This window comes from Anoplopoma fimbria, chromosome 19 (assembly GCF_027596085.1).
Source record: "Anoplopoma fimbria isolate UVic2021 breed Golden Eagle Sablefish chromosome 19, Afim_UVic_2022, whole genome shotgun sequence".
Lineage (NCBI taxonomy): Eukaryota > Metazoa > Chordata > Actinopteri > Perciformes > Anoplopomatidae > Anoplopoma > Anoplopoma fimbria.
Window position 1 is genome coordinate 19492126 of NC_072467.1, and position 24199 is coordinate 19516324.

General features: G+C 40.3%; 2 protein-coding genes across 5 annotated transcripts; both read right to left on the bottom strand.

Annotated features, from left to right (window-relative positions):
* Window positions 1–282: 282 nt before the first annotated feature.
* On the bottom strand, window positions 283–7946 carry nr2c1 (nuclear receptor subfamily 2, group C, member 1). Of its 3 annotated transcripts, none has more exons than XM_054619676.1 (14): window positions 7836–7946; window positions 5115–5249; window positions 4774–5007; window positions 4538–4616; window positions 4260–4439; window positions 4015–4165; window positions 3469–3565; window positions 2997–3181; window positions 2464–2617; window positions 2194–2315; window positions 1886–2028; window positions 1547–1684; window positions 1283–1388; window positions 283–1181 (listed from the first exon to the last, which is right to left on the bottom strand). In XM_054619676.1, exons 2-14 carry the CDS (start codon window positions 5184–5186, stop codon window positions 1010–1012), a joined length of 1833 nt encoding a protein of 610 aa, XP_054475651.1. In that variant the 5' UTR covers window positions 5187–5249; window positions 7836–7946; the 3' UTR covers window positions 283–1009. The 3 variants fall into 3 exon arrangements, with proteins under 3 accessions (XP_054475651.1, XP_054475652.1, XP_054475650.1); XM_054619677.1 differs by lacking the exon at window positions 7836–7946 and adding an exon at window positions 7636–7829 and having other exon boundaries at window positions 2997–3178; XM_054619675.1 differs by lacking the exon at window positions 7836–7946 and adding an exon at window positions 7636–7829.
* A 1244-nt stretch (window positions 7947–9190) lies between these two features.
* LOC129108099 (FYVE, RhoGEF and PH domain-containing protein 6-like) lies at window positions 9191–24113 on the bottom strand. Of its 2 annotated transcripts, none has more exons than XM_054619760.1 (21): window positions 23911–24113; window positions 20859–22860; window positions 18658–18793; window positions 18444–18511; window positions 18142–18172; window positions 15431–15582; window positions 14604–14760; window positions 14373–14460; window positions 13804–13854; window positions 13626–13684; window positions 13462–13533; window positions 12631–12699; window positions 12052–12135; window positions 11854–11933; window positions 11613–11715; window positions 11337–11477; window positions 11072–11177; window positions 10487–10581; window positions 10273–10401; window positions 10022–10161; window positions 9191–9936 (listed from the first exon to the last, which is right to left on the bottom strand). In XM_054619760.1, exons 1-21 carry the CDS (start codon window positions 23921–23923, stop codon window positions 9900–9902), a joined length of 3813 nt encoding a protein of 1270 aa, XP_054475735.1. In that variant the 5' UTR covers window positions 23924–24113; the 3' UTR covers window positions 9191–9899. The 2 variants fall into 2 exon arrangements, with proteins under 2 accessions (XP_054475735.1, XP_054475734.1); XM_054619759.1 differs by having other exon boundaries at window positions 18658–18796.
* Between the last annotated feature and the right edge of the window lie 86 nt (window positions 24114–24199).

Genomic DNA, 24199 nt, shown 5'->3' on the forward strand with positions numbered 1-24199 from the left:
TATGAAAGCCGACGAACGCAGACTGTTGACCTCCAAACTGATCCCAACATGACTAAGGATGGGTTCATATTTTATAGTTCTCAGTTTCTCTCCAAAATACTGAAACAAAAACAAATGTGTTAAAGAGCAGAGAGCCTGAAAAGCTTTTGCAAACCGTACACAAACAGAGAATATAAGTAAAGAATCTGGCGGGACTAATATCAGGAGTCAGCTCTGTCTATTCTATACTTATATCAAATCAAAATGAGAGGTTAAGTGTGTTAATAATAGAGAAACGTGGTTGAAAGGTGTGTTTTTTATTTTCAAATGACATGACCATTTTCCATCCACATTCATTTATCCAAAAGATGGAATTCACGCTTTACCAAGTGCTGCCCATTTTTAGCCTCCTTGGTGCATCCTATATACAAATCTATATACACAATGACTTCAAGCTGTCAAATATTTGACAAGTGATGCTGCCTGATCCTTTGGATGAGCAAACAAATAAGGAATAAAAGGTTATAACCTTTTTGCGATAACAACAACTCACAAATCATTCACATTATGACAAGTTTTTTTTTCCTCATAATTATTCGTAAAAATAAAAATAAAGCATGACCACGTATGAAAGCAGAGAAAAAACAAACCACCCTGATTCCTTTCAAAGTAGAAACAAAATCGGCAGAAAAAGGAAAGGCCTGGAGGCGATGAAGCATAAAATACTATGTACAATAAAAAGCGCAATCTACTATGCAGGTTACAAGGGTTCATTCCTGAATGGGCAGATACTGGCGACATTACTCGCCGCCGGAGTTGATTTGTTTGTCCTCTTCGTGGGTGGTGCTCTACTGACTGTTTACTGAGGAGTCAGAAGGAAGAGCAAGGTACGAGCGAGAATTCCCATCGGATGCTGTGTCATAAATACAGTATGTGGTGACCACTTCGTGTATGCTCTGCGGAGCACTCTGATTGGCTGGCTGTCCATTTTTAACAGTCCCAAAGTTGCAATGACAAATGGCACAACGTGTCAGACCCCAGAGACGGCCTGGCTATTATAATCAGTGGACTCCATTTTGAGGATGTAAGGGATGATGCTGTCGATCTGCACGTTACCAATGAGCCCGGCGAAAAACAGCTCCTCGGTGACAGCTGCACTTATCAGCCGGAGGGCAGGGAGACGCAGCAACAGCTTGGATAACCTGAGAGCAATGAGACGGAAGATTTAAAACATGTGTTCTGTAGCAAGTACATCTGTGGTATGATCACAAATCTGTCCTGTTTAGAGCTAAAGCCCACTGACCTATAGGAGTCTTCTGGGTAGGACGTGGTTACGTAGTCCTGCAGCTCCATGTAGGCCTTCTCCTGAAACCGCTCTATCTGTGGTGTGTTATCGATGCCTGGGTGATCTTTTACAAAAACAACACATGCACACAGTCAGATAAGAGTCCAAGTATATTTGGCCTTATGTACAACTTATGCTCAGGATTTTCCTCTAAGGATTTAGCCTCAACAGGAGGACAAATTAAAAAATGTAATTGTGTAAACTCGCTAGCTGTCCACGCACCAGGACTAAAGAGAACGATGGCTTTGAGGTAGGCATATTCATAAGAGTCTGGGCACAGCTTGGTCATGCTGTTACAGAACTCCTGCATCCTCCAGATGTGCTCCATTACTAGTTTTACTCGATCTGGGGACAGCTTATCTGAAGGAGAAAAAACAAAGAGGAGTCATTGATGTAAGGGTCAGGGCATCGGTTTAGTTTTTTTGCAAATTCAAGAAAGATTGTGCCACAAAAATAAACATGACAGATATCCATGTCTTCTTGGCATAAATGGTTTTCTGCTTCATCACACTGAACAAACATTGTTTGGGCTTCTTGTATTCATCAGCAGAGCACTCCTACCTTCCTGTAAGCTGGTCTGCAGATGGTTGATAATGGCACTTAGGATGGTACCAACATTCATGACGTTGGAGCACTGTGCCAGACCCAGAGCGAACAGCTCATTCCAGCAGGCTTTCATTAAGTTAATGTCGTTGTCTTGACCGCTGTAAAATAAAATAATAGTAATTCAATTTTGCTACAGAGAACTGTGTGGTGGTTTTAGGTAAAGCTCTCTTAGTTCTCATTTTATGAAATACATGTTAAAGTTCAATGCTTTATTTTTAAAAAGTTGTTATGAAACATTGAAAAATCTTGTGACGAAGGCTTACCCAAGGGTCTGAAAGGCAGGGATGGAGCGTGCCCAGTGCATAGAGAGAAAAAGTAGCCGGGATGCTGACTCACAGATGTAGTTGACATTGAGGTACTCTGGCACAGGCAAAGGCATCATAAGCTGTAGGAACAAATTGTAGAGTAAATAAAGAACTCATGACTTCAAGGTTTTTATGAAAAATGTATTCAAATGTGTAACTCAGTAAAACATAAGCAGGAGTTTTGGTCTCTGTTAGATTTTATCATTAGCGTAGAAGTCCATTGCTTACCTTGAAAGGGAAGTGGCTGTCAGAGAGTATGGGTCCCTCCAACTCTACCACCGGACCTGACTGGTCCCCTGACATCAGCTGCATTGTGGCCTCCAAGGAGTCTCCCGCTGGGCCATCACCAGGGTGCAGGACTTTGGCCAGGGTGTCAAAAGCTCTAATTGTACACAAAAATATGAACACTAAAAAGTTAACATTAAAAGAGCCATGTTTTGTGTTAGTCATCTATTATAATGGAGCTTACACAGAAACAGAAAAAATATGATATGACTCAAAGCAGCACTATAGTGCACCCTTGACATATGGTTATTTTTTGATTGACTATGGTTGGATCAAATTAAGTCCTTTAGAGTGGATACCGAAACCACATGGCCCTGCAGGAAATTCTATTAAAGGTTTGTGACGTACAAAAAAACAAAAAAAAAACAGCCTCTGGGTTTCTTTCTAGCGTCAATCCCTAGTATATGTATCAACTTCTTCAGAAACACTCCTGGTTAGTATCAAAGCCTCTTGATTCTTTATGACATCTCCCTCACCGAGTGATATCACTTGCACTTTGCTCATCTCCTTGCATGTCCGTCATCGAGCTGTCCCCGTTGCTAAGCGTTTCATCTCCCATCATGTCATTGCCGTCACTTGCCTCCCTGGCTTTGTTGAGGTGGGCGAGGGACGTCACTACATTAGCCAGCGTGCCGAGGTCGCCTTGAGAGGGGTCAACCTGCTGAACGGGTAGCAGTCATTAAGATGTTTTTTTTTTCTTTTGCAGTGCTCTGTCTAGTGTTGACAAAACATTTGTGCTCATCACTGAACTATTTCAAGGAAGAATAACAAAAACAGAAATGATGGGATACATGCAGCTTTAATGAACAAGCAGTTATTCCTTTCTTATTTATAAGTTACAAAGCTGATGTATTTATAAAAAAAAAAAATATGCTCAGGGGCTTTATTATTTAAGAATGGCTTGGTAGGATTTCAATTAAATGTGTCATTTGGCTGCATCAGTGTTACCTTGTCAGGGGATGCTGGTATCAAGATGGTGTTTTCCATCTTAGAGAAGGGTTGTTGGATGTTGAGCAACATGCTTGACTCAAGCAAACTTGTAGACCTGAAGGTAGAGATTTAACATTGCATTATTTAATATAGAACCATGCAATGTGATTAAGTCACTACTCAAACTCTTCAGTCAGTTTATAAATTACACATGTGCAATCTAAATTTGTTTCAACAAAACCCATCTTTCTTCCATTTTAATCTCATACTGATCAAATAAAGACAAGAATGTGTCAAAGAGGCTGATGTTGTATTGGACTACATTATGTTGAGGTGTTTCTAGTTTCCGTGGAGTACATAACTGGTGAGGAAAACAATATAAGAAACAAGTTTCAATATGATGCAGTCCAATAGAACACAGAAGAGTTTCTATAATTAAACAAAGATATAACACAAAGATATTGTTTACATCAGGGCTATTTATTGTGTAATATTAGACTGTACAGGTGCATCTTATAAACTGGTGAATTTGTGTATTATTTTTATTTTGTAAAGTGGCTGTACCTAGCAGTTTCTTTGTCAGACATAAAAGTGGGTGTGGCAGCCAGAGGACTACACAGGTTTTTGCGGATGTAGATTTTCTCAGTGGAGGCTGCACAGTTGACAGATTTCTCCCTTGTGGTCACTTCGACAGGTTTCCTCTCACACTGCACAGCTAGATAGGACAAAACAAAGGCATCAGTCCTCATGTAAGTGAGTCCTAAATGACACATCTACAACTGTATATATAGAATATCACACTCTCTTACAATCCTGTTTCATGCCCAGAGATATGCAGCGCTGCAGTCGACAGTACTGGCAGCGGTTTCGGTGGAGTTTGTTGATGGCACACTCTCCGGAGCCCCTGCATGTGTACACGAGGTTCTTTCTTATGCTGCGTTTGAAGAAGCCCTTACAGCCCTCACAGCTGACAGCTCCGTAATGACGCCCTGAGAGAGGAAAGAGAAAACAGGATCAGGTTAGCTAATGCTTGCTCAAATCTGTTACTTAAAAATAATGTTAAATCAAATTCAACTTAATTCAATACCTGAGGCCTTGTCCCCACAGACAACGCAGTATTCCACAACCGGCTTCCCAATGGACTGGTCTGACCCTTCAGTCACGAACTGAAAAACAACCCGAGACAATGGAATCACTTAATACAGCAAACACTGCAATAAGTTAAGACTGACACTAAACATGTTCATGCTTCGGTCATAAGACTTTTAAGTAATTTGCTTATAAAAGCGTCTGAAAGAGGGGACTAATATCCTCCGGTCATACCTGAATCTGCTGCCCAGACAGATCGTGGGAGGCAAACAACAGCTGGTTTACCCCAGAGCCGTCTGGACTGGTGAGGATGACCTTGTTGGGTGAACCTTCCTGCTTGGCCAGGATCACCTTCCCACCAGGGGAATAGTCGGCATTTGCTAGGATAAACTGCTGCTTTCCAGGGGAAGATGGCTCAAGTGCTGTGACGATCTGGATCTTCTGGCCAGTCTGCTGATCAGTTACAATCTAGTAGAAAAAAAGAAAAGAAAAAAACACGAGTTAGTGCTGACTGTATTCACACACAATTTAAAAAACAAGAGCATGTTCTAGTGGTGGACAGGATGTCACATCACCTGGATTCTGTGTCCTAATGCCATGTTGCTGTCTGCTGACACAAGTTGAATCCTTTGAGTCTGTCCATCCATTCTGATTTCCTACGCACCTTCTTATACTGGTCTTCACATTAGTGCCCCATGAGGCGTGCACACCTGTAGAGAGAGGATATGTTTTACTTTGAGTCTTATCATAGCAAACTTTAGGTCATGTATGGAAATACCATCAAGGATGAGGCTGACTGTACTCTGTCATTTTCTAACTGCCATCAAGTCTGATGTATAATACTTCTAAATACTTTCCAATCTCAACCAGGTCATTAATCATATCCCATTTTTTAAAGGATGCATAATTTCCTGCAACAGCTTGGCGCTGTAGCTTTTAGCAAATGTTTAACAGAAGTAAAGTGTGCTTTTTTGGGAGGTGATTTTATGCAGATGTGTACACATTAGATATTCTACTAAGTATTTACAGAAGCAGCTTGATGAATGTGAAATTGTCACAAAATAAACTACAGTGCCCCATGTTTAAGGTTAAGCAAAGACATGTCACCCAGTGCAACTGTGGGGCTTATGTATGCAACAGTGGAGGTCTATGATGTGGAGGAATAAGCTCCACACCTAAGTTTGTTTTGGTCTTTCATGGAAACTTGTTGACAATAAGAAAGCTATAGAATATAACCAGCCTAATCCTTTCATAAACGTTTGGGTTCAGTGTGTAATTTAGACCCCATAAAACAAATAATTTAACTTTTACCACGTTTAAATAGCATGATTTATAAACTCATGTATGTTGAGGTACCCGGAGGTCTGATTTTAATTATTTTACATTTGATACACTGTATCATAGCTCAGAGCTGTTATTAAGACATCCACTAAGCCCTTTTTGCTTTCTTGCTTTGCAGGTTTCCATGAATCGTTGTGGTACCTGGACAGTAGTCGTGCCTCCTGCTGTGAGCCGGCTGACACCCACTGCTACTTCGATTATTATTATTAGTCACATTACTATTACATAATTAGAATTCTACTATAATAATTGCTGCTGTTATTATAAGTAGTCTTAATTTTTTTTCCTCTGTTACTCTGCTTACTACTCTTATTATATGAATAATTTATGTCATATACATTGAATGCGTTGTATCCCGGTTATGTTGTTCATTCTGTACACATGACATGTATTGCATTCTGTCCATCCTGGGAGAAGGATCCCTCCTCTGTCGCTCTCCCAGAGGTTCCTTCCTTTTTTCTCCCTGTTAAAGGTTTTTTTTAGGGGAGTTTTTCCTGTGCCGATGTGAGGGTTCTGGGTCAGAGGATGTCGCCTGTGTACAGATTGTAAAGCCCTCTGAGGCAAATTTGTAATTCTGGGCTATACAAAATAAACTGAATTGAATTGAACTAAGAACAAGTTCGTTTTAGAAACACTTAGTTACAACTAACGCTCCTCGTATCCCTCATGTTTACTAATTGAACGGCACCTTTCCCTTTAGCTAAAAGAGATTCCTGGCCAAGACATGCTTGATATTTCTAAACGTGTTAACAGGTAATGTAGAACATCTGCTTCCTGAAAGAAGTGCTACCCCGAGCCTTCCACTTAGCACTTAATGTATTCATATTAGTCTGTTGCACTTATTGTATTCATATTAGTTCGTAGCACTTATTGTATTCATATTAGTTCGTTGCACTTATTGTATTCGTATTAGTTTGTTGCACTTATTGCATTTGTATTAGTTTGTTGCACTTATTGTATTCATATTAGTTTGTTTCTGTACTTTTGCTCTGGTTTATGCTTTTAGATGCTTGTTTAAAAAAGGAGATGTACTTATGACTTCTGGTGACTAGTAGTTCTCTTGAATACACTTATTGTAAGTCTCTTTGGATAAAAGCGTCTTCTAAATGACTGTAATGTACTGTAATGCACTGTAACTAGTTAGTCTGTGGCCTACACTAACCAACCCATCCGGCGCCACCTCGAAACTGTGCCTCTGGTAGCCTTAATATAAAAACACGGCTTAATATCTCTGTCGAGTCTCAACGGACGAGCTGTGAACCCTGCAGCAGCGACACACACGAGTTCCGGACGTCCAGCTGTTTCAAATCGATACGGAAGATAAAGGTATTTCTTTTCCTGTGGGTGAAAGGTCAACATTGAAGGGTTAAAGCACGCGAGGGTTCCGGGCCCACGCTGCCGACTCAAACGGCGGGACTTCGGCTCAGACAACGAGGCTAAAACCGACATTAAATACCGCTCTGAACCCTCCACAACTCAACAACACACACACGGACGAACCCACCCGACGAGCTGTGCTCTCACCCGGACTTCATGCAACGCCGTCGCGGTTTAATTCAGCGGAAGGCTAATTAGCAACGCTAGCTACGCAGCTAACATCGGCTAACGCGGCTAGGCTAGTCTGCTAACTAGCCTAGCTGCGTTAGCCGATTAGCTACATGCTAACATGCAATCTTTATTCTATTTACAATGCCAGCTGTGCCGTCGCATACACACACACACACACGCACGCACACACTTTGATTGCATACTTGCCTAATGTGTCTTCTAAACGCTGAGCTCCGGACGAGCTAGGCTAGCTGTTAGCTCTGTTAGCTCTGTTAGCTAGCGGGTAATGGCTGCTCCTCTGCCGTGGACGCACCGCTACTGAGCGCTCCCTCCCTTCCTGCGCTGCTCGCCACTCGTGTCTCGCTCGTTAGACCTCGTGTGCGTCCCCGTTAGTAAACACATCTTACCTGACAAGGAGCTGTAGAGCCAGCTAGTGTATAGTCTCCAATATATTAATATATTAAGTGTTTGTTTCAGATGGTGGGAGGGTCAGAGTTCGTGACCTTTTTTTTCATCAATAAACGATTTACGCGCATGCGCAGTTCGGCAGCCGTGGCTAGTAGCCTGCACCAGTGTGTGTGTGTGATCACAGAGAGTGTGTTATTGAGTTGTTTTATTGACAATTCTGCATATCACATTAGTCAGAGCAAACACACAATGTTGTGCTGAAGTGCAACTACTGGTACATAGTAATTCAAACTTATTCAGACTAATTAGATGATTTTTTACAAAGGATTTACTTTATTATTGGATTGTAAAGTTATGCATTTAGATTATTATTATTATTATATTCCTTTATTGATCCCCATGGGGGAAATTCGAGTGTTGCAGCAGCTCAACTACACAGACACAGACAATAAATACACATACTATACAAATATAGATGTCTGAGAAGTCATTTTATTGACAATTCTGCTTATAACATTAGTCAGAGCAAACACACAATGTTGTGCTGAAGTGCAACTACTGGTACATAACAGTTTACATAGTAATTCAAACTTATTCAGACTAATTAGATGATTTTTACAAAGGATTTACTTTATTATTGGATTGTAAAGTTATGCATTTAGATGTCTGAGAAGTCATTTTATTGACAATTCTGCATATCACATTAGTCAGAGCAAACACACAATGTTGTGCTGAAGTGCAACTACTGGTACATAACAGTTTACATAGTAATTAAACTTAAGACTAATTATTCAGACTAATTAGATGATTTTGTCTGAAAGGATTTACTTTATTATTGGATTGTAAAGTTATGCATTTAGATGTCTGAGAAGTCATTTTATTGACAATTCTGCATATAACATTAGTCAGAGCAAACACAATGTTGTGCTGAAGTGCAACTACTGGTACATAACAGTTTACAAAGTAATTAAAACTTTACAAAGGATTTACTTTATCATTGGATTGTAAAGTTATGCATTTAGATGTCTTCATTTTTTTAAGATCAACAATATAATAATAATAATAATAATAAAGCCTTTATTGGTCCCACAATGGGGAAATTACAATTCTCTGCATTTAACCCATCCCAGAGGAGCATGGGTTAATGAACATCAGCCTACACTCGAAATGCTTTTTAGTTCCAGTACAATGAGTATTTATGTAAATATGTTCCCGTTTGCGTACAATTGCGTTTCCTCCATTTAATATGCAGCCAATTTCTTTGTTCCCCTCCAGTTGGCCATAACAGAAAGAACAGTAAAACAACAATTTATTACAGTTACACAATTTAAATAATAAAAGAGAGATTCATGGTGATTAGATGACATTTAATTTACAATTTTCTTTATTTACAGAAGACACATGTGTAGGTACATAATATATACAACCGGTTGAGTTACTTAAGTGCAATACCCATAATTGTACGGTTAATGGTCCAAACAGTGGAAATCCCCTGAAAACTCTTAAAATAGACTCGGAGTCACAGAAAGAATAATAATGTCAGGTGAAAGTTTCTTACACAAGCATGATGCCTGAACATTGTTTGCTCTACAACAAGACACAAACTGGTGTGAAATAAAGGAATTCTCTCACAACAACAAACATTAAATATGATTTGTCTAAAAATTACTTGGTAAATGTCGAGCAAAATGTTATGACATTATCCATTATAAATCTATTGACGATAATCTTTTATTAACAAATCTATGCAAGGTGGTTACAAAAAAAAAAGAAAATGTAACTAAAAAAGTCAAATAGGTACAGATCATTGTGGCATATGATTTTAAAATTGCAGCCAAAACTAAGTGTAAATGGAAAAAAATGTGTAACATTCAAAACTAACACAGCTAATACCTGCTGTTTCAACTATCTAACAGGTAACTACACTGATAAAAGCAATACAACAATATATTTGGAATTTATTTCAGTGCAACTATTATTGTGTCTTCAGATGCTTTTTGCAGAATTCAGAGAGAACTGAGGTAAAACAGTATGTTGGAACAGCTACACACTGTAAACCAATATTAAAGCACCGTGGCATCTTTGAATGAGTCGATCCATCTGTTAAAAAAAGAGGAAGTATTATTTGCATTATCATTACTGTCACTATATGCAACAATAAGTAGCACCCTTCTTTGTAACGTACCTCTGTGCTGTTTGGAGATCATCAGCTTTAAAATTGTAGTAAAGTGTGTTTTTGTGGTAAAGCTTAAACTGTAACTTCTGTGATGAATCATCTTTCAACATAAACCCTAAGAGAGGCTGACTCTCTAAGGCTGCAACATCCTGCAGAAAGACACGATACAATACTGATGTTAGACGGACATGAAATCAATCCCGATTGGTTAAATGATATCATGACACTGGGCTTTCACTAATACAAGTAGGAGATCTTACCTCACTTGCAGCGTATGTATACAGGACCTTGTCTTTGATAACGAACCACAACCTCTTCCCCTGCTTCTTACTGCTCTTTGACCTCTGCAGGTACCCACTCATGGAGGAGTTGTCTGTACTTGCTGTGACCTGAAAAATAAAAAATAAACATCTGATGAGATATGAGGTCATTATCACCAGCAGTGCGTCTTGATTGCGGCGAAGCATTCATCACCTCCTTGAGTGCTGCGGGTATCTTCTTCTGCTTCCTGCTGAAAGCAAAGGTAGCTCTGTTTCCAGGGGATATGGCTGCTGTTTGGGCTCGTTCACCTGATGAACGCAAATGTGGAACATGCAGTTGTTTAATGCAGTGTTTCTAAAATGTGGTTCTGGTACCCCTAGTGGTGCTTTTAAGTACTGTACGGTGGTCAAAAAATATCAGTCATGCATGATTCCTTAAACAAATTTACTATTATAATCTCAATTTAAAAAACTGTAAATATACATTTGAGAAACCACATTTTATGTTCAATATTCCCTTTTTTAAATGCAAGTTTTAACTGCAGTAAACTGTTAACTGCCGCAACAAACATAATGACGTTTACAATTTTGTCTGTACAGTCATGGTTTGCCCAAATAACAAAATATCTCTTACGTTATTGAAAAAGGTTTGGGAACCACTGGTTGAATACATAGAAAAAACATACAACACGTGGATTACCTGAGTCAAATCTACATAGATGTTTCCGCCCACAACAGTATGAAATTGGGAGGATTTGGATCATATCAAAAAACAATGTTAGAAGGAAGTATGACTCACTTTTCTGCAGCTGCAGAACAGGGAAACACTGGTCACACACTCGTGCTATCTGGTTCTTTAGGTATTCAAGACAGCATTTGTTGGAGGAACATGACTGGCACACCACCTGATGGGACGATAAAGCATTAAATATGTTATTTTCCTCCTTATTTTACAACATGTGCAGTTTTAAAAAGCCATCTTATTTTGCATCTCTCATTTTTTCATGAAGATTTATTTCAGAAACTACATTTGTTTTTGATGGGAGAGACTGTTTCTTCCTTACCTTTCCACATGCACGGCAGTGATGCCTCCTCCATGTGAGGGTGAACTCACAGGTGCAGATCATACACATGGTGGTACGTGGGTCAGGGATCCATATAGGGGCTTTGGATCCCAAAGGAACACCATCATCTCTCAGCTCCACCTGAATATAAAAAAATAACAAAGGAGTCAACTCTCATCGCTCATATATACACTATAAAATAGACTTTGTATTCATCACTATAAGAGTATACAGTATACAGAGATGTATGAGGTTCACTTGAAATCGTTTTCTCACCTCTTCTGGAGGTTTGCCAGATATAAAGCTGATCTTCTTCTTGGTGTAGTCACTGATCGCCGTGGAGATGGCCTCAAGCCATTCATCTCGCTCTGTAGCTGAGCTGCAGAGAGAGAAAAACACAGTGTGACTACACACCTACGCAGTATTTACAGACCTATGCACTGCAAGGAAAAACACAGGATGACTCAACACATGTTCTTAAATTACCAATAGAATATATTTTGTTCCTGATCATTACCTCGCTGAGAGAATGAAGGAGCGCTCCACGCTCTCGATGTTCAGCTCATTCTGATAGGCCTCCTGGCTTGGTTTGCTAACCTGCAATTATTTCATTGTTAGCAGTGATGGCAGCGAAGAACATAACCTGAGATAATAATATATATATATTTATGTGAAAAGATAAAGAGTGCAAAAGAATAAACAGTGAAGCTCTCACCTTCATCCCAGCCAGAGACAACATGTTGTTGACCTTGTACTGGCCTGACTGGACAGGAGTGGTGTACAGCAGTGTGTCGTTAAACTAAAGGAGACATGACATGGAAACCTCATTTACCTTTTGCCATTTCTTTCTTTTTTTATACACTACAGAGGAGCTCACAGTAAGATTAAGAAAAAAACTGGTAAAACACAAATTGATTTAAGTATTTTTGGCTTTATTAGGCTCCATAATGCTTTGATAAGAACTGTTACAAAAGTTTGAGGTATCATCAAAGGGCTCAATCCTCTTGTGAGACTTAATCTCTGGACAGTCAAATAGTCTCTGATCTAAACTCCCTCAGGATCTTTAAAGCAGCAAAAGAGGACAGCAGTTCTGATAGATTCAAGAATGTATAAATATATATAACGCCTTACTTAGAAAATAAAGCCTTTGCTGAAAAGCTAAATCAGCTTCACAGAACACACTTTTTAACTGAAGATAGGAGAGCGTGCAGTAGATTGTCTCAATGAATCATTATCTTGATAATGTTGAATTCAAATTAAATAAGAGGAGGAAGAGGTGTGTGTTTGACCGTACCAGGAAGAACATTCTGGGCTGCATGCCCTTCCTTGACAGCTTATTCAGGCTGCCCTCTTTCAGGAAGATCTGGAGGATAAAAACGTCACAAGATTACATTAAGTCATGTTGGTTGTTTCATGCTTCATTTAATGGCTCTTTTCTGACTCTTAAAAATGTCTGTGTTAGAATGAAGCACTATATTACTAAAAATAAACCACACAAATAGTGTAGTAGCTTTGCTAATGTTATTTGCAGTTAATTATAGTAATTACTACAATATTGTATTTACTCAGCCCTACAAGCCCTACATTTTATGTCCTAAAATATAATAACTAAAAATATAATATTAGTGAACTTTCAATACACAACTGTCATTCATTCATACATTAATTTGATGAATTAGTGAAATTGATGAGTTTTGAGTAGATTTTAAACTTTTAGGTGAGATTTTGTTGTCAACTGCTACTTTTAAAGTCAAGCCTGAATTCTAGCTCTTAACTTTTAAGAATATATTTATTAAAATGACTTCAATGAGAAGAAAAAAAAATTAAAACATGTTCCGTTTAATTACAACTGGGCAAACTCCATCTGCTGAGGACGATCATTTGATACAGCCGAAAGCTCCAGAGCAACTGATAAATGGACCTTAAAGTGTGTTAACAACTTTATGTTAACTGAATACTTATGGATGAGGGCTTTGGTGATCCATGTAAATGAGTGGACGTTCAAAACACTTTAACCACCTTATTTATGTAACAAAATAATGTAGGTTAATCTACAAATGGTTAATATAGAAGAGAACAATACACCAAACAAAACAACTCCAAGAAAAAATATTTATGGCCTCACCCGTCCAGGTTGGACTATCTCATGGTGGCCGTTCAGTCTGCACTGCACCTGCATCAGCTTCTGGAAGTTATCCTGAGAGAAACAAAGTGGAAATCAGCAACTGGTGTAGAGCATTTTATCAACACAATAATAATAAATATGGCTAATTTCTTGTTGGTTCTCACCCCTTGTTTCATGATGTCGTTGGCATGATTGGCCACCTCCTTCACTATTTCAAGAGCAGCTGTGTGGATAGAAATTGAATTAGGTGTACATCACATACATGATAGCCAATGTTTTCATTCCACTGAAACCATGAGGTTTAGTTAACAGTATTAAGATGTTAAAAGACCATGGGTTTACCTTGTGTGTCTTTGTAATCAAGTGAGTCTTCAGACAGGTTTTTTAGATAGTCTGAAACACAATAAGAAACGTTTAAGAGCCAGGGTCAACAGTAAAAACTACTTTGTACAGTGGTTTACACGTGCTCTGTGTTGTACAGGAAATTCCTGGAACATAATCTGAAATTAAAATCCCGGATAAAAAGGTCTGCAGGTGCTTACATATCACAGTTATACAAGAGCGACGTGAGGAACATTCTTCACATTTAGCTCCCTGATCCATTAGACTCCTGAAACACTAAGCTCACTCATGTTAAAGCTCCTGTTATGTCACCAAATCTGATTTGGGCTGCACTTCAAAAATCTTATTATACAGGGGTTGAAGGAGCAAATTCCAGACATTTTTTGGTTTTTCTGGACACCAGAGGGCAGCAGAATGCCAATAATGAGACATAACAGGTTGGCCTGGCATGCTATGTTGAGGAATCCATGACTACAATGATGAAGTGATTTTGGAATGAAATGAAGCTCCATAATGACCTACATATACTATGAATGAACATGAGTAACGTTATGAAAATGCAGATGTACCTGTGAGCAACAGCCGATACTGAGGAATCCTCTGAACAGGCTTCAGTAGGTAATGCTTCAGAGCCAAGTTAGCACAGCGTGGACTGGCCTGTGACAGAAAAAATAAAAAAAAGACACATATTACAGATTGCACAAGTTCCAGGAACAACAACAAATACACTTGCATAAACAATGGAACCACAGTGACCCCTCCCCCCAGACAGGGAAAACAGGTCAGGCAAGCCTCGTTACCTCAAATTCCCGAACCACTGCGCCGAATGCCGGGTTCTTCTTACTCTGCTCTACCAGTAGAGCCACATTCTTGTCAAACTCGCGGATGTATGTGGAGTACATCTTCAGATAAGGCCCTTTCTTCAGGAAGATGTCTGCAAGCTGAGCATTCTCATCCCTTAAAATAGAATAAAGTAGATGAGATAAAACCAGATGCACTGACACTTCTCGTGAATGTTTCTGTAACTAAGCTGCATTCTTGTTATAATAATAATAATAATAATAATAATAATAGAGATAATATATGTACACATATACAGTATACATACACTAGAGCTAGGCAATATGCAGAAAATCAAATATCACAAATACCTCTGTAATGATATTGAAACGATATTGACAAAAAACTTTTACAAAATATTTACACTAGATTTTTGATAAATAATCAGTATTGTAGAAAGTAAAGTGGGTAAAGACAAATAACAAAACAGCTAAAACAGTCACTTGTAATGCAGGCTTTAAAACCAGGAAAAGACAATAATAATCCCATTTTACAATATCCAAAATCAAAGACGATATGTAGTCTCATATAGTAAAATCGATACATTTCAATATATCGCCCAGCCATATCTTTCTATCGAGTAAAATTAAGATTTCTCTTAAACAAAACTACGTCTACTAGCCCAAAGTATAAAAAACTACCCAAGGCCAAAAGTACACACAAATATGGGACAGGCGTTTCCATATACGTTTAGCCATATCCTGTAGCTGCATATGTTGCTCTTTAAACCAGTAACTGTGACCTATAAATACACACTTAAAAACACTTTTTCAGGATTGTGTTGTACCATTTGGCTACTCTCTGCTTCAGCTCTCTGAGCAGGTCTTGGTTGAGTTCGTAGAGCTGTGGGAGGTAGTACAGAATCTGGTTGAGAAGACGCTCCTCGATCACGGGCTTCCCACTCTGACGAGACGCTGTGGATGCGGCGTCACGGAAGTCCTGTGGATCAGATAGAGTCAGATAGTCAAATACAGGAACTCAGGCACACATGGGAAAACCCAGAGGTGAACTCAATGAAGTACTAAAGAATAGTTGGAACACAGAGGTTTTAAAATGATCTGCTGTACAAATCATGTAACATGCTCCAAAAAACTAATCAGATAATCTCAAGAAACCTTCAGGTTAAAAGATAAAATGCTGTCCCATGACCCACACACACCTGACTCGCATTATGCATTTTTAAATTTCCACCATATCATGAATCAGAACTAAAAAAAAAAGGAGAACAAGAGAGCCTGAGGGTGCTGTTTCTGCTTCCTTTTCTGATGATGTGGAGTTTTTTTGTGGTTTATGAGGACACAAGGCAAATAAAACTGCTTACAGACCGAGCACCCAGTGGAGAGCTCCTGTGGTTAACATGTGGGATCTGACAGCAAAGGAGGTGCGTCACGTGGAAAACGATTTGGCAGGGTATTTAAAAAAAACAGGGTAGAGAAGAAGCTGTGGTTATTCAGTTTGGTTAATTTGCATGTTTTTTTGCTTCATAAAGTTACACACTCCTTTGTGAATTAAAATGATTTGTTGTATTTAATTTATCAGGCACTTTGAAAGCTGATGATTCATCTTCATTGAGCTATAAATCGATGCTTTTCTTATCTTTCTGATGCTGGAGAGATGACACTTTCGACAGAGTGAAAGTACACAAGCATAGCACTTGCATTGCTGAAAATACAGCTCAGCTCATAAACTCAGATAAAAACACACAACAAAAAAGCACGGGGTGTTATCATCGATCAGTTTGTGAAAAGCTGGCTGAGTGCCTGGTGGAGATGGAGAATGAACAAATACTAAGTCACCGCTACATTCTTTTGAACTCGGTATGACTGATCCTCATTACTGGACTCCATTCCTCAGCAGTCTGCAGAGACCCGAGCACTTCCTGTCCGTGCTCTGCAGTGAGGAGTCATTGTTGTGACTCAGTCCCACTACAATCTCGTTTTGAGACCTTTGTCTCTCCAAACATCTGCGCACAATAATAACAATAAAGAGAATGAAAAATATCCAAAAGGCCTTTGAGGTTAACCAACACTGTGAACACAAGTTAAAAGGTGGGTCATATTAACATAAGGGGAAATTTTGACGATGACCTTCTCAGATATATTGAGCTAATTTACATAATTGAATTAATGGTGACTATATTTATATATTCTATTCTGTTCCTAAAGTTAGACAAGAAACAGCACCTTGCCTCAAATTTTAGTAATGATTCAGGTTGGCGGGGTGATATGATGAGGAGGTGATGCATCACGTTGGCTGTCAGTGTTCAGATGAACATTAAAGTGGACCAAGTTATCCTGTAGACACTATCCTCAAGTTCTTGCTTTACTAACTTTAATAAATACAAGTTTATTGTTAATGCAAAGAGTAACCAGCATTTCATGTGGTTGCACAATGGTTAGCAGTATGTTGGCACTCTATGTATTAGAAACTTCTAAACCCGTTGCTCACATAATAAAACTTGTGCTGGTTCCTCATTAGGCCTCTTTGTTTGATTTTTAAAGGTTTAATTGTCCTTCATTCATGGCTTACACGGCCCTCTATTGTGGTTGTTTTCATAGCTGTGATTTAATTGCATATGAGATCCAACATTTTAATAAACTGCCTTTGTTTTTTTTGTCTGAGAGAGTGAACCAGTTTATAAATGACATGTGGGATTGTGCTCCTTTAGATGTTTATATCATGTACATTTTATATCATATGCAAAGCAACTTGGTGGCTGACACAGTAGAGGGTTTCGATTGTGAGATTACAAGAGAGCAATGGTTTAAATGTGGTTAGAGTAACACTGATCTGACAATACAAACTTATATTTCTCAAAAATATTTTGAGGGAAGTACAGCACAGAAACCAGATTATCATATTGTTTTGGTGGCTTGGATCGGTGCAGATTAAATATCTTAAAACATCGCAAGGAAGCAACATGAATCCATTGAAGTGTATAATGTTACCGTCAGATCACACTAGCATCGAACAAACAGGGGGAAACCGGGAGGAATGTGAGCTGTGCGGTCGAGACTGAAGGGAGTCAAAGTCTGATCCTGCATGGGGTACGCCCCTGTGGCTCACATAATCAAACACATATGGAGAATGTGGGCTCACACAGTAGACCAGCACCAGATAAAACATATAGAAAGCCGATGTAAATCTTTGTCAACACAATGCCGTGGGCTCGCGTTTAGATAAAGTAGGTACATTTATTTTAAAAACATCATTGTTTGTTCAATATTAATGTTTTTTTATCTGCCTTTAATGAACATAATTCTGCATGTGGTCTATTTCTGTTCTCATATTAATAATTTTGAATTTAGCTGGCTGTGAAAATATATTTAAAAAATCTCTCACTATGTTTTTATTCACATGTAGGAAGTTTTAAATGTCTTTTGATGTATAATTTCAGTAAAGACAGAATTATCCTCCCACTTCACAGCTCTTTACCACCAGACTCTTGTTTTAGTGCGAAGCAAATAACACTAAAGGGTGATGTGTGGGTGTACTTACAACATGTAGCAGCTTCAGGACATCAACAAACCTAGAAAAACACAGAATGTGAAAGTTAAAGAAGTATGTAATGTTATGATTGATTATAGTTATTGAGGAAGAAAAGAGTCGCTTCTACAAAAGAGCAAAAAAACCCAACTTATCTAGTGGTGGCTGATCATTTGCCAAGTATTAAGTTATCTGTCTTTCCATAATAAAGTGGGGGTGAATGGAATATAATTTGGGGGGCTCATAGCTTTAATACAATTATACCATAGTTTGAGTGAACCTACGCTTAAAGAAAAACAAATTAAGACTCTTACACACTCTCAGAGCTCATGATTTCTGTGGCGATGTGGTGAATCTTGCTCTTCTTCTGTGAACTCTGCGTCTAACAAAAGGTGCAAAAACACAGACTTAGAATTACAATGCACTATAATAAATAATAGTGTAGCATCATAATATTGCATATTATTTTCCAGGAAGTATTTCTGAGTTCCTCCAAGGACTGAGTTTATACATCTGCCTGCTTCTCACCGGACTCTCCTCTGGCTGCTCGGGGTCTCCTTTACTCGAGATGGAGCTGTTATCGTCCTCGTCCTCTGAGGTGTTGGCCAAGATGTCCTCATCCGAGAGGAACTCATTCAGGGGCGTCACCTCCTCATCCACAGAGCTTCTGTCAACAAGGCATTTATTAAAAGCACTGAATGCATCCCATGATGACCACATCATTCACATGCAGCATGATTAGTCTAAAAAAAGTAGAAGACAGAGAGGATCATATATATAGAAGAAGGGGAAAGAGATGAGGTTGTAAGAAACAAACACCTGTTTCAGCACATAATCTGAAGGAGAGTGTCAGTCAAGTCAAACATTTCCTGCTCTGATCAAGTGGGAGTCATAAAACAAAGAGCACACAGGAAATAGGACCACTTGACGCAACCGGAAAAAAAAAACCATTTAATGATAACCATCAACAACACTTGTGTGAAGTTAGACTTGTCCAACAGAAACAGAACAACCGCAAACCACTAATCCTCACACATATAACACACATACAAATACAACATTTGAAAAGCTAACAGGGAGCTGCAGCAAAAAGAAACTACATATCTAAAATGCCACAATTCCCCGGGGAAGAACTGGATGTGAGAAGACGGCCCCTCCCTGAACTAAACTGCAGAGAGAGAAATAGGCCAAGGCTGAGCAGCAAACCCAGTAAGCCGGAGTCTGCGGGTCTTTCACACTGTGGTACGTTTACAATGTCTGCTGCATTGAGCCGGTCTTTGTGAGCCGCTCAACGTATTTTTTGACATGTGATTGTTGCACAGTTTGAGCTAAAGAGAGGCGAAACACTAAGAGTGCACAGTTACACAAACTGTAATCCTATTTTTTCCAACTGACTTCTGCTCACCGGTCATTGAAGACGGAAATATGAGTTCTCTGCATAAAGGGATAATTAGAAACATTACTACCAAGAATGTAAACATGCTAAGTTTAACTGAACTAATTGAGCATAAAGCTGGCTGTTCTAGCAAAACTTTTAAAGATTCGATTCACTCAAAAATATATTTTCTCACCTTCCAGAGAGCTCCTGTATTTCTGCACATGCAGATATTTTACTTTTTTATTTCTGGTTTTGAGCATTTATAAATCTTGTTAGGAAAGGAATAGAAGTGTCTTTATTCATTAATTTCAACGATATATAGTGACCGTTTCTTTGATTAAAAATGACTTTCAATTAAAACGGTTGGCAGTGGGCTCAGTGGATACTGCAAAGTAACATGAACATGGTTTCTAGAAAGACACACTACTTTGTGAATAAACTTTTCCATCGCTTTGAGCATCACAAATGGAATTCAATCACCTCCATTGTAATTGAGTGTAGGCAAAAATCCCAGCAAAAATATCCCTCAAAACCTGAGCAAACTAGAGTCCGTGGCTATGGCCCCTTCCCCACTTCCTACCCCCCCTTGCTGAGACAACACCCATCTTCAAGCTCAGTGTTCATTTTGTTCTCAACTTAACAACACTTAACAACGTTTTGTGGTTGCATCATGCATGGTTAAGACACTATGGCGTTGACAAAATCTGTCCACAGACAGACCTATAAACACATGCTCAAAGTTTCTCCCAGACCACATTTTGCCATGATGACACACACAGACTCACAGACTCACAAGGTGAAAACAATACCGTCACAATCAGTCCAAGCTGTAGATCAGTCACAGCTGATAACAAAAAACTGTCTGCATGGCTAGAAAACACTGAATATGTGCCCTAGGTGTCCTCTTAGCCTTAAATAAAAGAAAAACAACAACACTGCTTTTGAACTAAATACTCACACTCTTGCCCTCTAGGCCAAAAGTTGTGTTCGAGTTGAGCTTCCTCTATCTAATAATAATAAATGGCATGAAGTCTATATTAAAAAAGGTATGTGCAATCTTAATCATCAGTCTACCCAAAGTCCATCAACAGCTGACAGGCTGAGAACACGTGCCACTATACTCGTCCAACTCCCTTGACAGGAATCTGCAACAAAGGACACAATGTGTTGTGCTTCTCTGAGTCCTTCCTTTTTTACAAACTACACACAATCACTCACTGTAATTAACTAGATCTTGAACAGATGAATGTTGTTTTGAAGCCTACAGGTTTACCTGCATTCCTTTGAGAAGACGAGTAAAATCACAGACGTTAGGACAAGGAGACATGAAAGGAAAGCCATCGTAATCTACCTGTCACAGTCTGTAGGCGTCTGACACTGTTGCTGTCCAGTGTGTTTCTCAAAGGACATATACGGCTCCTGCTCCTCATAAATGCCTTCATCATTATACTGCCAGTCTGCAAGCTTTGAGACGGAGGTCCGAGGAGATGTAACCGCCCTTTCTACATGCACGTTCATGTAGTCTGATATCTCTTCATAGTGAGGCACGTTCTCATAGTAAACTTCTTGTTCTGGTCCAGGGGAAAGATCATCTCCGTCCACGCTTTGTTCTACTCCAATCAGCGGGAGGGAGAATTTACGTTGAGCCCCGGCGTCCCCGTGGAGGTTTTGACGCCCGTCTTGGTCCCTGTCCACATTTTGTTCATTGCCATTCGCCGTGCAGTCTGAGCTCTGGCCTCCTTTCGCTTTCAGCTTCGGAAGCATCTTCACAGTGAGCTTCAAGTCCAGCAGTCTCCGGAAAGAGTTCCTCTTCTGTCCGTCGGAGCGAAGTAGGTCGGCGCTAGAGAACGACTTGGCTCTCTGCTTGCCCAGGCTGGACCGAGAGGGCTTCATGATTCCAGCTGTTAAGATCTTTCTGCTCGTCTTCTCGACCGGAGGCAAAGGAAGCTCCTTCATCACTCTGTCCTTCAAAACATGATCCTGTAAAGGGGGTCCCTGTCTTTTCTCATCCTCTCCTAGTTTACACTCTTCTTTCTCCTCAGAAGATTCCTTCCTCTGCATCTGTGCCATCGGGCTGCTGTTTCTCTGGGGCTTGTTAGGAGGCACCTTGACCACCTGGTCCTCCGTTGCCACACTGACGGCAGGAGGCTGGTTCAGCTCCGGCTGATTGAGCGGACTGCTAGAAGGAGGACTATGTGTGAAGTCATTGTAGACTGCCTCCTCATCATGCGTTCCTTCCTTCTCCACCTCTTCATCCTCCTTGTCAACCGATACCTCCATCTCCTGGATGCTGGTGTCCCAACCCAGGTCTTCTTCCTCCACATCCGTTGGGGGAGTCGGTGGAGTCGGTGGAGCAGGGGTTTCTGCTTTCTCAGGTGCAGACAGTAAAGGCTTTTTCCTGGGCGGAGGAGCTGGCTGAGGGCAGGCTTTCCTGGCGGACAGAAACATAGGCAGCTTTTTCCCGACAGGTACACTGACAGACAGTGATGAGCCGCCTTTCCCCTCCGATGACACCGTCACCTCTTTGACGTTCGTTTCCCTCCCTTCCTGGCTTACAATCTCTCCACCCTCCTCCTTCACCTTTTCCTGACGGGCCAGCCCAGCCATCCTGGGTTTCCGTGGCACAGGGAGAGGGCTGGGCTTCCTAGAGGCTGCTGGGACTGGTTTGGGCTGGGGGACACAAGGTATCTGCTCTGAGCCAAGAGCATCTTCCTCTGGTCCACGCCCAGGTGGACTCTGAGGTATTACGTTACCGTTTGCCTCATCGCTCCATGTTCTGTGAGGAAGGGACGGCCTTACAGTCACCTCAGGACTGCAGCTGTTGATGTCAGCGTTGAGAGGTTTATCTAAAGTACATGATTCTTGATGAGGTTTATGGTTTGTGAGGCGAGTCTTAGTGGTTGTGTTCACCCCGTTGCATTTAGCATTGTCTGTTTTCTCTACGCTGTTGTCCACAGTTCCTCGAGATGATGTAGCAGGAAGCCTTCTGGTTGCTGATGTGTTCCTGATGCACATGCAGTGTTCCTGGCTACACAAACAAATAGGAATAATATAATCCCAATCCGGCTTTTTGTTCTCTTGCTGTATTCCATTTTGGGAGTTAAGAAGACCGTCGATGCGTGGGCTTTCTGTTACAGATGTTTGGAGCGGGCTCTTTGAAGCGAGTGGTTTGGATGCAGAGGCAGCGGTGAGTTTGGAGAGGCAGGGTTTGGGGGCCAGAACTGGTTTGACCCTCCTCGGAGTGCCGGGAGATGGGAGTGCGAGGCAGTCTCTTCTGGGGGTTGAGGGAGACGGGCTTGGCCTCTGGGTCTGAGCCAGCTTTGGTTTTGGGGCCAACGGTGGCTTTTGTATGCCTGAGGACAGAAAAACAAGAGATATGCACTTAGGATATTATCTAAAGTTTCCTTCTTTGAATGAAAGCCTCTTGTGTTTCAAATCTGAAACACATCAAAAAGATTATGGATTTAATCTGACACAATAAAAAAGCCCATTCTGAATATCCAGATGGTCTATTTGGTGCATTTTCAGTAGTCTGACAGATGTTGCCCTAATTACGGTCCACTCTTTAACTCTTCTGCTCCGTAACACTGAGCCTAACCTAGTGACAGCTTAGCATAAAACTGCTGTAAAGTACTAAAACACCTCTCCAGGGGGTTCAAATACCACATGGCTTATGTTTGCCACTCAAAACACACAACAGCACAGTAATCCGGCTAATGGTGCATGTCAACGGACAGAGAAGGAGGACGAGGAGGAGCAGATGGGAGAGGAAGAGTGGGAGAGAAATGGAGGAGGGGACGGACAACGAGTCATGCAACCTGGTACATCTGGCTCAACTTGTGTCCTTAAAACTTTCTGTGGTGGACAAAACAATAACACACTCAACTGTTGACATATTTCCTCATTCAACAAGCCACAGGTTAGACACAAAACACAAGTCCACGAAAAAAAACACTCAGGAATTTAGATTTGGGGATTTTGGGTCAAATCAACCAATGATTGACAGACAAATACTGTTAATATATTTCTAAAAATCACATGATTGCCAGTCACTAACCTGTCCAATACATATATACACATGCACACAGTCTGTCTTGTTGTTGTTTTTTACCATGAATACTTTATAACATTTGATTGCCTGTATCAAACTACATTAAACGAATAACAGGGGACACAGGTTTGAGATAGACGCCCTACAGTAAATAAAAAGCATTACTTCTGTTGTATCACTTTGCCCTGTCTAACAATTGATCTGTATTGCACCCTTATAAATAAATAAATAAACTAACATAAATAAATACATGGTTCTGTCCTCACTAAACGTCCTGATTGTTGATAGGTTTGGTCTGTAGTGATCGCGCAGTGTTTTGACCAGAGTAATAATCGAGTTTCGAGTCACTTACCTGAGTTTATCATCGCTTCTGTTTTTTTAATCAACTCTCATCAATCAGTTACCGTCGCTGGTGTCCCGATCCATCTCAATCCGTCGATGCCAAAAAAAAGTCATCCGTCAAAAATCAACATTTTCACCCATTTTCGCTAGAGCAACACATGTCGGTCCTGCTGCCTCACACAGTTCATTCTCACCGCAGCCGCACCGACTGGCTGCCAGCGACGTGAAACCAAAAGAGCTTCCTCTTTGTTTCCTTAAACGATCCACTAGGGGTCCTCGGGGGGCCACGGGCTGCCAGA

Coding starts and splice junctions, on each gene's coding strand:
- nr2c1 (XM_054619676.1), bottom strand. CDS start 5,186: ATGGATGGACAGACTCAAAGGATTCAACTTGTGTCAGCAGACAGCAAC. Junction 2,618..2,996: donor AGTGCAAGTGATATCACTCG/GTGAGGGAGATG, acceptor GTGTACAATTAG/AGCTTTTGACACCCTGGCCA. Junction 2,316..2,463: donor ACAGCCACTTCCCTTTCAAG/GTAAGCAATGGA, acceptor TTGTTCCTACAG/CTTATGATGCCTTTGCCTGT.
- LOC129108099 (XM_054619759.1), bottom strand. Junction 18,797..20,858: donor ACGCCTACAGACTGTGACAG/GTAGATTACGAT, acceptor CCTTGTTGACAG/AAGCTCTGTGGATGAGGAGG. Junction 13,534..13,625: donor ACGACATCATGAAACAAGGG/GTGAGAACCAAC, acceptor TGTTTCTCTCAG/GATAACTTCCAGAAGCTGAT.